General features: G+C 67.3%; 1 protein-coding gene across 1 annotated transcript; it reads right to left on the bottom strand.

Moving 5' to 3' along the window:
• Window positions 1–317: 317 nt before the first annotated feature.
• On the bottom strand, window positions 318–6,836 carry SCARA3 (scavenger receptor class A member 3; the record flags this gene model as incomplete). The annotated part of the gene is made up of 5 exons (XM_084261190.1): window positions 318–835; window positions 3,704–4,747; window positions 6,151–6,249; window positions 6,585–6,704; window positions 6,788–6,836. The coding sequence occupies 5 exons, from the start codon at window positions 6,834–6,836 to the stop codon at window positions 396–398; spliced, it is 1,752 nt and encodes a 583-aa protein (XP_084117316.1). The 3' UTR covers window positions 318–395.
• Between the last annotated feature and the right edge of the window lie 6,479 nt (window positions 6,837–13,315).

Raw genomic sequence — 13,315 nt, 5'->3', positions numbered from 1 at the left:
GCCCCATCCAGCTTTATTGGGTACATTGGGGGGGGACACACAGCACGACACGGGGGGGGCACAGAGGTGGCTGAGGGAGGGGAAGGGGCACAAACCAGCTGCACCCCATCCCCTGGGGAACCCCCTCCCCACGGGGCTGAACCCCAAACCCGGGGCCAGCAGCATCCCTGAGAGCTGGGGACCAGCCCTGGACCCTCATATTGTGGGGGGGATCTGGGGGGGGGGGGATCAGGACCCCTTTGCCCCCACCCCACCCTGCGAGGCTCTGCCTCACACCCCTGGGGATGCTCTGGGGGGGGGGGCAGAGAGGAGGAGGATGGTGGGGGGGTGGGGGGGAGAGGGAAGCAGCGATGGGGACCCCCCCCAGTTCCCACCACTCTGGTGCCCAGGCTGGGTCACTGTCCTGGGGGGCCGGGAGGGCCAGGGGGGCCAGGGGGGCCCTGCACCCCAGGGTCTCCCTTGGGCCCCGTGGGGCCGGCCTTGCCCACCGCCCCGGGGGGCCCGGGGGGGCCCGGTTTGCCCTGCAGACCTGGGGGTCCCACCGGCCCATGCACCCCATCCGGCCCTGGGGGTCCCGGGTCTCCCTTGGGTCCCCCCAGTCCCCGGGCACCCGACTGCCCGAAGCTGCCCTTGGCACCCTTGAGGCCAGGGAAGCCTTTCGACCCCAGGGGACCCCTTTCACCCTGGGGGCCAGGGGGGCCGGGGGGGCCGGGGGGTCCCTGGGGTCCTGGTGAGCCCAGGCTGCCCGTGTCACCCTTCTCTCCAGCGCTCCCTGGGGGGCCCTTGGCACCCACGTCGCCCTTGAGTCCACGGGGGCCTGGCAGCCCCGGCACACCTGGGGGGGAGAGAGGAGGAGAGGGGGGGTTAAAGGGGGGTAGGGGGAACAGGGAAGGAGGGGAGGGGGATGCCCCAGCCCTGCCGCCCTTGCCAAGGACAGGGTCACCCATGTGGGTGGGTGGAGATGTCCCCAGGCCACCCAAATTGGGAAGGGGGGGGGCTTTGGGTACCCTTGTCCAGAGAGAAGCTGTGGCCTCTCCACTGGGACCAGTAAGAGGGGTCACTGGTACCAGCTGAGGACAGGGGTCACCCCCTCCCCACTGTCCCCATGGAGCTGGACAGGGGTCATCCCCTCCCCACTGTCCCCATGGAGCTGGACAGGGGTCACCCCCCCCGGAGTGTCCCCACAGAGCTGGACAGGGGTCACCCCCCCCTCAGTGTCCCCATGGAGCTGGACAGGGGTCACCCCCCACTGTCCCCATGTCCCCACAGAGAGCCACCCCTGCAAGCTGGGGTCTCACATCTCCATCCCTGGGGCACCTCTGCATCCTTGGGGAGCATCTGGGTGCCATCATGCCCATCCCAACACCACCTTGAGCTCAGCAATGGCAGTTTGGGTCCTCCAAGGTGCTCCCAAGGAGCCCAGATCCCACCACCACAGGAGAAACACACACCCCCCCCAAAACCACCTGCCCAACAGAGCCACCCCCAGGCTCACCCCAGGCTGGGCCAGGACCTGAGGATCATAGAATGGCAGGGGTTCTAAGGGACCCCAAGGACCACAGAGCTCCAACCCCAGGGATCACGGAGCTCCAACCCCAGGGACCACAGAGCTCCAACCCCAGGGATCACAGAGCTCCAACCCCAAGGACCACAGAGCTCCAACCCCAGGGATCACAGAGCTCCAACCCCAAGGACCACAGAGCTCCAACCCCCAACCCCAGGGATCACAGAGCTCCAATCCACGGGATCACAGAGCTCCAACCCCAAGGACCACAGAGCTCCAACCCCCAACCCCAGGGATCACAGAGCTCCAACCACAGGGATCACAGAGCTCCAACCCCAAGGATCACAGAGCTCCAACCTCAGGGATCACAAAGCTCCAATCCCAGGGATCACAGAGCTCCAACCCCAGGGATCACGGAGCTCCAACCCCAGGGATCACAGAGCTCCAATCCCAGGGATCACAGAGCTCCAACCCCAGGGATCACAGAGCTCCAACCCCAGGGATCACAGAGCTTCAACCCCCAACCCCAAGGATCACAGAGCTCCAACCCCAAGGATCACGGAGCTCCAACCCCAGGGACCACAGACCTTCAATCCCCAAGGACCACAGAGCTCCAACTCCCAACCCCAAGGACCACAGAGCTCCAACCCCAGGGACCACAGAGCTCCAACCCCAGGGATTACAGAGCTCCAACCCCAGGGATCACAGAGCTCCAATCCCAGGGATCACAGAGCTCCAACCCCAGGGATCACAGAGCTCCAACCCCAGGGATCACAGAGCTTCAACCCCCAACCCCAAGGACCACAGAGCTCCAACCCCAGGGATCACAGAGCTCCAACCCCAGGGATCACAGAGCTCCAACCCCCAACCCCAAGGACCACAGAGCTCCAACCCCAGGGATCACAGAGCTCCAACCCCAGGGATCACAGAGCTCCAACCCCCAACCCCAAGGACCACAGAGCTCCAACCCCAGGGATCACAGAGCTCCAACCCCAGGGATCACAGAGCTCCAACCCCAGGGATCATAGAACTCCAACTCCCAACCCCAGGGATCACAGAGCTCCAACCCCAGGGATCACAGAGCTCCAACCCCCAACCCCAGGGATCACACAGCTCCAATCCCAGGGACCACAGAGCTCCAACCCCAGGGATCACAGAGCTCCAACCCCAGGGATCACAGAGCTTCAACCCCCAACCCCAAGGACCACAGAGCTCCAACCCCAGGGATCACAGAGCTCCAACCCCAGGGATCACAGAGCTCCAACCCCCAACCCCAAGGACCACAGAGCTCCAACCCCAGGGATCACAGAGCTCCAACCCCAGGGATCACAGAGCTCCAACCCCCAACCCCAAGGACCACAGAGCTCCAACCCCAGGGATCACAGAGCTCCAACCCCAGGGATCACAGAGCTCCAACCCCAGGGATCATAGAACTCCAACTCCCAACCCCAGGGATCACAGAGCTCCAACCCCAGGGATCACAGAGCTCCAACCCCCAACCCCAGGGATCACACAGCTCCAATCCCAGGGACCACAGAGCTCCAACCCCAGGGATCACAGAGCTCCAACCCCAGGGATCACAGAGCTCCAACCCCAAGGACCACAGAGCTCCAACCCCCAACCCCAAGGATCACAGAGCTCCAACCCCAAGGATCACAGAGCTCCAACCCCAGGGATCACAGAGCTCCAACCCCAAGGATCACAGAGCTCCAACCTCAGGGATCACAGAGCTCCAATCCCAGGGATCACAGAGCTCCAATCCCAGGGATCACAGAGCCCCAACCCCAAGGATCACAGAGCCCCAACCCCAAGGATCACAGAGCTCCAACCCCAAAGACCAAAGAGCTCCAACCCCCAACCCCAGGGACCACAGAGCTCCAACCCAAGGACCAAAGAGCTCCAACCCCAGGGATCACAGAGCTCCAATCCCAGGGATCACAGAGCTCCAACCCCAAGGACCAAAGAGCTCCAACCCCCAACCCCAAAGACCACAGAGCTCCAACCCCAGGGATCATAGAACTCCAAATCCTAAGGACCAAAGAGCTCCAACTCCCAACCCCAAGGATCACAGAGCTCCAACCCCCAACCCCAAGGATCACAGAGCTCCTATCCCAAGGACCACAGAGCTCCAACCCAAGGACCACAGAGCTCCAACCCCTAACCCCAAGCACCACAGAGCTCCAACCCCCTGCCCCTTACCTCTGAGGACAGTGATGTTCCTCAGCATCTCCCCATGCCGCACATCCACCACCTTCATCTCCTCCATCACCATGGAGAGGTTACGGATGTCGAAGTCCAGGCGGGCGCTGAGGAGGCTGTAACTTTCCCTCAGCAGCTCCGCGGTGCCTCTGGCCAAGCCCAGGGACTTGTTGAGGTAGTAGAGCTCCTCAGCCTGGGCGTGGAAGCCCAGGGTGCAGGAGAGCCTGACCTCGTCCAGGTAGCGCAGCATGCTGTGCACGTGGCTGTCGGTGGCGTTGATGTTGGCGAAGATGGTGCCGATCTCCGTCTCCTGGGACCTCATCCTGCCTTCCAAGGTCTGGAACCGCTCGGCCGTGCGGTTCTCCCGGTACCTGCTGTGGTAGAGCAGGTCGTTGGCGTTCTCCTGCTGCTCATCCAAAGAGGAGGAGAGGTTGTCCAGCTGCAGCTGCAGCCCCATCACCTGCAGCGCCAGGTCCTGCATCCCTTCGGCCGCCTGGCCCGCCTGGCGCGCCGCCGCGCTCACCCTGCCCTGGATGCTCCTCACCACCTCCCCTGCCTTGGAGGAGGAGGCCCTCAGCCCGCTGAAGAGCCGGGTGTAGTTCTGCCACTCCCAGACCACCTTCTGCAGGGTGAGGGTCTCCTCATCGCCCTTCCTCTGGATGGCCTGCAGCCACGCCGAGGTCTGGCCCAGCGTGGAGTTCAGCTGCTGCGCGGCGGCTCGGGCGTCGTCGCCCTCCTGGGACAAGCCCCTGAGTGATGCCTGTAGCTGGGAGGTCACCCCTTGCCACCCCCCAACCTGGGACAGGAGCTGCCCCAAGCTGGTGTTGACCTGCTGGATGGAGGAGGAGCAGCTCTCCACCTCTCCTGTGATGGTGTCGCCGCGGGACGAGAGCTGCTCCTGGCTGCTGGAGGTCTGAGCCAGCAGGATTTCCTGAGCCAAGAGCATCTTCTGGATCTCCTCCAGCTCCCCCTGCAGCTTGGTGACCTCCTGGCCCAGCTGCCCCGTCTCCTGGCAGAGGGAGCAGTTCCCTGAGGTCTTCTCATCTGAATGGAAGGGGCAGAGGGGGGTCTGTTACCCCACCCTGTCCCTCACTGGGTGTGGAGACCCTCCTGCTGAGGACCAGAGTGACCCCATATCCCTCCTGCTGAGGACCAGAGTGACCCCATCCCTCCTGCTGAGGACCAGAGTGACCCCATATCCCTCCTGCTGAGGACCAGAGGGACCCCATATCTCTTCTCCTGAGGACCAGAGGGACCCTCTCCCTCCTGCTGAGGACCAGAGGGACCCCATATCTCTCCTCCCGAGGACCAGAGGGACCCCATATCCCTCCTGCTGAGGACCAGAGGGACCCCATATCTCTCCTCCCGAGGACCAGAGGAACCCCATCCCTCCTGCTGAGGACCAGAGGGACCCCCTCCCTCCTGCTGAGGACCAGAATGACCCCATCCCTCCTGCTGAGGACCAGAGGGACCCCCTCCCTCCTCCTGAGGACCAGAGTGACCCCCTCCCTCCTGCTGAGGACCAGAGGGACCCCATCCCTCCTGCTGAGGACCAGAGGGACCCCCTCCCTCCTCCTGAGGACCAGAGTGACCCCCTCCCTCCTGCTGAGGACCAGAGTGACCCCATCCCTCCTGCTGAGGACCAGAGAGACCCCCTCCCTCCTGCTGAGGACCAGAGGGACCCCATCCCTCCTCTGAGGACCAGAGGGACCCCATATCCCTCCTGCTGAGGACCAGAATGACCCCCTCCCTCCTGCTGAGGACCAGAGTGACCCCCTCCCTCCTGCTGAGGACCAGAGGGACCCCATCCCTCCTCCTGAGGACCAGAGGGACCCCATCCCTCCTGCTGAGGACCAGAGGGACCCCCTCCCTCCTCCTGAGGACCAGAGGGACTCCCTCCCTCCTCCTGAGGACCAGAGGGACCCCATCCCTCCTGCTGAGGACCAGAGGGACCCCATCCCTCCTCCCAAGGACCAGAGGGACCCCCTCCCTCCTGCTGAGGACCAGAGTGACCCCATATCCCTCCTGCTGAGGACCAGAGGGACCCCATCCCTCCTGCTGAGGACCAGAGGGACCCCATCCCTCCTGCTGAGGACCAGAGAGAAGGAAGAAGCCTCACCATGGTTCCTCCTTCCAGACCCTGGAGATGGGGTGACCCATGACACCCTGATGCCACCAGCTCCCACCCTCATCCTCCTCCTGCCACCTCAGTGCAGTAAGGTCCCCCCAAAACCCCACCACCACCAGCCTGGGGGGTCCTATAGTTGTCCCTCCTCTCCCAAGACCCTGGAAGACACCCAGGGGGCAGCCTCAGTGCAGTAAGGTCCCCAAAAAGCCCACCACCACCAGCCTGGGGGTCTCTCCCAAGACCCTGGGAGACACCCAGGGGGGCAGCCCCAGGACCCAAAAAGCTCAGGAGAAGACCTGCAGGTCTCCAAGCCACTCACCCAGCCCTTGGAGCTCCTCCTGGATGGACACAATCTTCTTCTCATAGTAGCTCTGGGCTGAGCTGATGTCACTGGAGATGGAGTCGACCTTCTTGAACACTGTTGAGGGGGGGGAAAAGGTGGTGGGAGGGGGATCAGGAGAGGTGGGTGGGCACCAGGACCTGCTCACCCCCCACACCCTTCCTCCTGGATTGTTTCCTGGGAGGCCAAGGGGGTCCAAGAGCCAGGCTGGGTGGCTGGTGGGTGTGCCAAGGTCCTCAAAGCTTCATCTCCAAGGCCCCCAGCACCCCCATCCCTCTGCTGAGCCTGGGGGTGTTTCCTGAGCTCCCCATGGGGCTCAAGACACCCCACATACATCCTGGGTGCTGGGGGTGCTTTGAGGGAGCCCCAGGACCCCTTCTGAGGGGTCCCCCCAAGCCCTTCCCTGCGCTCACCCAAGGCAGCCAGCACGGCCACAGCCACGATGAGGAGGATGGAGAAGATGTAGAGGACTCTGACAGCTGTCTGGAGGGAGAGGTTCTGCTGGCAGCGGCTGCAGCTGGTCCCTGCCCTGCCTGGGCACACAGAGGGGAGGATCAGGCCCTGCAGCACCCCCCCTGGCTTTGGGGGACACACACACACACACACAGAGCCCTACCGCTGGGTCGGGAGCTGAAGGTCGGCATCTCCTCTTCCTCACCTCCCATCGGCTCCTCTGCTGGAAAAGCCAACACAGGAGGGACCTGAGCTGCAGCCCCCCAGCTGCACCCCCCAAACTGCAACCCCCCCAGCTGCACCCCCCAAACTGCAACCCCCAGCTGCACCCCACAGCTGCACCCCCTGTGCCCCAGCTGCACCCCCCCCAGCTGCACCCCCCAGCTGCACCCCCCAAATTGCAACCCCCCCAGCTGCACCCCCCAGCTGCACCCCCCAAAGTGCACCCCCTGTGCCCCCCAGCTGCACCCCTCAGCTGCACCCCCCAGCTGCACCCCCTGTACCCCCCAGCTGCACCCCCCAGCTGCACCCCTGTGCCCCAGCTGCACCCCCCAAACTGCACCCCCTGTACCCCCCAGCTGCACCCCCCCCAGCTGCACCCCCCCAGCTGCACCCCCCAGCTGCACCCCTGTGCCCCAGCTGCACCCCCCAAACTGCACCCCCTGTACCCCCCAGCTGCACCCCCCCCAGCTGCACCCCCCCAGCTGCACCCCCCCCAGCTGCACCCCACAGCTGCACCCCCCAAACTGCAACCCCCAGCTGCACCCCACAGCTGCATCCCCCAGCTGCACCCCCCAAACTGCACCCCCCAGTGCCCCCCAGCTGCACCCCCCAGCTGCAGCCCCCAAACTGCACCCCCCAGCTGCAGCCCCCCAGCTGCAACCCCCAGCTGCAGCCCCCAAACTGCACCCCCCAGTGCCCCCCAGCTGCACCCTCCAGCTGCAACCCCCAGCTGCACCCCCCAGCTGCACCCCCTGCCCCCCCAGTTGCACCCCCAGCTGCACCCCCCAGCTGCACCCCCCCAGCTGCACCCCCCCAGCTGCACCCCCCAGCTGCACCCCCCCAGCTGCACCCCAGCTGCACCCCTCAGCTGCACCCCCCCAGCTGCACCCCCAGCTGCACCCCAGCTGCACCCCTCAGCTGCACCCCCCCAGCTGCACCCCCCCAGCTGCACCCCCTGTGCCCCCCAGCAGCCCCCAGAAGCCCCCAGCAGCCCTCAGCAGCCGCCCAGCAGCCCCCAGCTGCCCTCCAGAAGCCCCCAGCAGCCCCCCAGCAGCCCCCAGCAGCCCTCCAGAAGCCCCCAGAAGCCCCCAGCAGCCCCCAGCAGCCCCCCAGCAGCCCCCAGAAGCCCCCAGCAGCCCCCAGCTGCCCTCCAGAAGCCCCCAGCAGCCCCCCAGCAGCCCCCAGCAGCCCTCCAGAAGCCCCCAGCAGCCCCCCAGCAGCCCCCCAGCAGCCCCCAGCAGCCCTCCAGAAGCCCCCAGCAGTCCCCCAGCAGCCGCCCAGCAGCCCCCCAGCAGCCCCCAGTAGCCCCCAGAAGCCCCCAGCAGCACCCCAGCAGTCCCCCAGCAGCCGCCCAGCAGCCCCCCAGCAGCCCCCAGCAGCCCCCCAGCACCCCCCAGCAGCCCCCCAGCAGTCCCCCAGCAGCCCCCCAAAAGCCCCCAGCAGCCACTCAGCGCCACTCAGCACCCCCCAGCAGCCCCCATCAGCCCCCAGCAGCCACTCAGCAGCCCCCCAGAAACCCCCAGCAGCCCCCAGCAGCCCCCAGCAGCCCCCCAGAAGCCCCCAGCAGCCCCCCAGCAGCCCCCCAGCAGCCCAGCCCCCCTGCCCAAGGCCTCCCTGACCTCCTCAGCAGCAGCAGGAGGGGTTCCAGCCGGGGGGGGGGGGGGCTGTAGGGGGGTCGGGGGCTGTGGGGGGGCTGTGGGGGGGCTGTAGGGGGCTGTGGGGGGGCTGTAGGGGGGTCGGGGGGCTGTAGGGGGGCTGTAGGGGGGTCTGGGGGGCTGTAGGGGGGCTGTGGGGGGGCTGTAGGGGGGTCGGGGGGGCTGTAGGGGGGCTGTAGGGGGGTCTGGGGGGCTCTAGGGGGGCTGTAGGGGGGCTGTAGGGGGGCTCTAGGGGGTCTGGGGGGCTCTAGGGGGGCTGTGGGGGGGCTGTAGGGGGGTCGGGGGGCTGTAGGGGGGCTGTAGGGGGGTCTGGGGGGCTGTGGGGGGGCTGTAGGGGGGCTGTAGGGGGGTTTGGGGGGCTGTAGGGGGGCTGTGGGGGGGCTCCAGGCGCAGCCGGAGTGGCCGCGGTACCGGGATCCCGGCTTTATAAACCCGCCCCCCCCCTGTAATCACAGTCGGGGGGGGGCAGGAGAGGGGGCGGGGGGCTCTCTGGCTGGGGGGGGGGGGGGGCAGAGATCCCCCCCCCTCCCCATCTCCCCCCCCCCAGCCCTTTGCTTCTCACTCGCTCCCACCAAGCCGGGAGGGGGGGGGGGGGAGGGAGCTCTGAGCCCAGTCTGGGACCCCCCCACACCCCCTGGACACCCCCCCACACCCCCAAACACAGCATGGGGGGGGGTCCCACACCCCCTCACCACGGGTGGGTGCTGCCTGTGGGGAGCAGCGGGATTTGGGGGGGGGTGGGGAGGGGGGATTCCAGCTTCCCCCCCCCCCCAAACTCTGCTGTCCCACCCCACAGCCCCCCCCCCCACCCCAATACCACCCCCCCCCCCCAAACTCACCTCTCATAGCCCCCAAAATGGGGTGGGGGTGTGGGTGGGCTCCTGCCCCCCCTCCAGGCCTCAGCGCAGCCGCCTCTGCCCAGCCAGCGTCAGCGAGAGGCCCAACAGGCCCGGGGCGCCTTCCTCACCCCCCCCCCCACCCCAAATCCAGCCCCCTCCTGCTCCTGAACCCTCCCAGGGAGCCAACCAGGGAGGGAGCACCCCAAAAAACACCCGCTCGCCCATGGCCTGCGCCCAGGAGGGAGGGACGGGGTGGGTGATGGGGGGGGTGAGGGGTGGGTTGGGTGCCATGGCAAGATGAGGGGCTGGGGAGGGGGGCTGGGCCTGGGCCCGTCCCCCTCCTCCCTAATGACAACCAGATGGCCGGGCTGGGGGGGGCTGGGGGGGGCTGGGGGGGGGCAGTGGCACCCTGAGGGGGGTTTGGGGTCAGGGGAAGGGGGTTCTGAGCTGGGTGCTGCTTGGAGGGTGCTGGGGTGACGTGGGGAGGGGGGGCTGGGCCTGGGCCCGTCCCCCTCCTCCCTAATGACAACCAGATGGCCGGGCTGGGGGGGGCTGGGGTGGAGGGGGGGGGGGCAGCGGCACCCTGAGGGGGGTTTGGGGTCAGGGGAAGGGGGTTCTGGGCCCAGTGCTGCTCGGAGGGGGCTGGGGTGACACGGGGAGGTGAGGGGCTGGGTTGGGGGGGGGGACACACACGTGGGGATTTGGGGGTCAGGGGGATGTGGGGTGGGGGGGCTGGGGCGGGGGGGGGGGGCAGCAGCACCCTGAGGGCGGTTTGGGGTCAGGGGAAGGGGGTTCTGAGCTGGGTGCTGCTCGGAGGGGGCTGGGGTGACACGGGGAGGTGAGGGGCTGGGGCTGGGTTGAGGGGGGACACGTGGGGATTTGGGGGGGGGGGGGATGTGGGCTGGGGTGGGGGGGTGGGGGCAGCAGCACCCTGAGGGGGTTTGGGGTCAGGGGAAGGGGGTTCTGGGCCCAGTGCTGCTCGGAGGGGGCTGGGGTGACACGGGGAGGTGAGGGGCTGGGGCTGGGTTGAGGGGGGGGGACACACGTGGGGATTTGGGGGGGGGGGGGGCAGCGGCACCCTGAGGTGGTTTTGGGGGGGTTTGGGGTCAGGGGAAGGGGGTTCTGAGCTGGGTGCTGCTCGGAGGGGGCTGGGGTGACACAGGGAGGTGAGGGGCTGGGTTGGGGGGGGGGACACACGTGGGGATTTGGGGGGGGGGGGATGTGGGGTGGGGGGGGCTGGGGGGGGGGCAGCGGCACCCTGAGGTGGTTTGGGGGGGTCTGGGGTCAGGGGAAGGGGGTTCTGGGCCCAGTGCTGCTCGGAGGGGGCTGGGGTGACACGGGGAGGTGAGGGGCTGGGTTGGGGGGGACGACACACACGTGGGGATTTGGGGGTCAGGGGGATGTGGGGTGGGGGGCTGGGGCGGGGGGGGGGGGGCAGCAGCACCCTGAGGGCGGTTTGGGGTCAGGGGAAGGGGGTTCTGAGCTGGGTGCTGCTCGGAGGGGGCTGGGGTGACACGGGGAGGTGAGGGGCTGGGGCTGGGTTGAGGGGGGGGGACATGTGGGGATTTGGGGTGGGGGAGGATGTGGTTTGAGGGGGGCTGGGGTCCTGCTTGGCACTCAGGGTGCTGGGGTTGGGCTTCCAGCTTCTGGTGGTCCCGGAGCAGAGATGTGGGGCCATGGGGCTCATGGGGGTCAGGGAGGTTTGGGGGTCCCTTGCTGAGACCCCCCCACCCCACAGAGCCTTTTGTGTCGGGCTGCTGCTGCCCCCTGCCCACACCCTGCCGGGCTCCAGGCAGCCTTCCTCCCCTAAGGCCACCCTCCTCCTCCTCCCAGGGTCCCCTGGCCCCTCTGGGACACAGGGGCAGGGGAAGTGGGGGGGGTCCCCAGCCCTCAAACCTCTGCAGCAGCCCCCCAGCCCTGCCCCTCTCATCCAGGCTGGGATGCTCCACTCCAGCCCCCTCCCTGCTCTGAGAGGGCTCCTGGCCATCACCCCCTCACACACTGGGGTCCCAGAGCCCCCCCTCACCTCCCCTACACCCCATTTCTAGGGCCATTTTTGGGGGTGCCCCTGCTTCTTCCCCCACCAGATGCCAAACACCCCCCCCCCCCCCCAGCTCTTGTGGCAGTCACCCCCTTCACCCCCCACACCCCCAAACCCCCTGACATCCCTTTTGGGGGGGTCAGAGGGCCCCCCCCAGGGATGCTCTCAGGGTGCTGAGCTCTCCTGCCCACCGCCCTCATCCTCAGCAGGTCCTGGCGCCTCCTCAGCCCGTTCCCCTGATGACTCAGAGCCCCTGGAGCCCAAACCCAGCCCAGCCCCAACTTCCTCTGGCTGCAGCTATTTTAACCACGGCCCCTCCTCTGCCCTGGGCTGGAGCAGCCGGCCCAAGGCTGCTGCTAAATCAGCTGGGGGGGGGGTTACTTTCCCCCCACCCCCAGCCTCCCTGTGCTGACTCAGTGTTTGGGCTGCTGCAGGAGAGCTGAATAAATAACCCTGATGGGGAAGAGGAAGGGTGGGTGGATGGGGAGATGGATCCCTGCCATGAAGCCCTGGGCTACTTGCCCCTGGGCTACTTACCCCTGACCTATCTGCCCCTGACCTATCTGCCCCTGGGTTATCTGCCCCTGGGCTACCTGCCCCTGGGTTATCTGCCCCTGGGCTACCTGCCCCTGGGCTACCTGCCCTGGGTTATCTGCCCCTGGGCTACCTGACTCTGGGGTACCTGCCCCTGTGCTACTTGCCCTGGGCTACCTGCCCCTGGGTTATCTGCCCCTGGGCTACCTGCCCCTGGGCTACCTGCCCCTGGGTTATCTGCCCCTGGGCTACCTGACTCTGGGGTACCTGCCCCTGTGCTACTTGCCCCTGGGCTACCTGCCCCTGGGCTACCTGCCCCTGGGCTACTTGCCCCTGGGCTATCTGCCCCTGGGCTACTTGCCCCTGGGCTACTTGCCCCTGACCTATCTGCCCCTGGGTTATCTGCCCCTGGGCTACTTGCCCCTGACCTATCTGCCCCTGGGTTATCTGCCCCTGGGCTACTTGCCCCTGACCTATCTGCCCCTGGGTTATCTGCCCCTGGGCTATCTGCCCCTGGGCTACCTGCCCCTGGGTTATCTGCCCCTGGGCTACCTGCCCCTGGGCTACCTGCCCCTGGGTTATCTGCCCCTGGGCTACCTGACTCTGGGGTACCTGCCCCTGTGCTACTTGCCCCTGGCTACCTGCCCCTGGGCTACCAGCCCCTGGGCTACTTGCCCCTGACCTACCTGCCCCTGGGCAACCTGCCCCTCGGTTACCTGCCCCTGGGCTACCTGCCCCTGACCTACCTGCCCCTGGTCTACTTGCCCCTGGGCTATCTGCCCCTGGGTTATCTTCCCCTGGGCTACCTGCCCCTGGGGTATCTGCCCCTGGGCTACCTGACTCTGGGGTACCTGCCCCTGTGCTACTTGCCCCTGGGCTACCTGCCCCTGGGTTATCTGCCCCTGGGCTACCTGCCCCTGGGCTACTTGCCCCTGGGCTACTTACCCCTGGGCTACTTGCCCCTGACCTATCTGCCCCTGGGTTATCTGCCCCTGGGCTACTTGCCCCTGACCTATCTGCCCCTGGGTTATCTGCCCCTGGGCTACCTGCCCCTGGGCTACCTGCCCCTGGGTTATCTGCCCCTGGGCTACCTGACTCTGGGGTACCTGCCCCTGTGCTACTTGCCCCTGGGTTATCTGCCCCTGGTCTACCTGCCCCTGGGCTACCAGCCCCTGGGCTACTTGCCCCTGACCTACCTGCCCCTGGGCAATCTGCCCCTGGGTTACCTGCCCCTGGGCTACCTGCCCCTGACCTACCTGCCCCTGACCTACCTGCCCCTGGGCTATCTGCCCCTGGGTTATCTTCCCCTGGGCTACCTGCCCCTGGGGTATCTGCCCCTGGGCTACTTACCCCTGGGCTACTTGCCCCTGACCTATCTGCCCCTGGGCTACCTGCCCCTG

The sequence above is a fragment of the Gallinula chloropus genome, assembly GCF_964237585.1.
Source record: "Gallinula chloropus genome assembly, chromosome: 3".
NCBI classification, from domain to species: domain Eukaryota; kingdom Metazoa; phylum Chordata; class Aves; order Gruiformes; family Rallidae; genus Gallinula; species Gallinula chloropus.
Note: the sequence above shows the minus strand (reverse complement) of the source record. Positions and strands in the feature narration are given on the sequence as shown.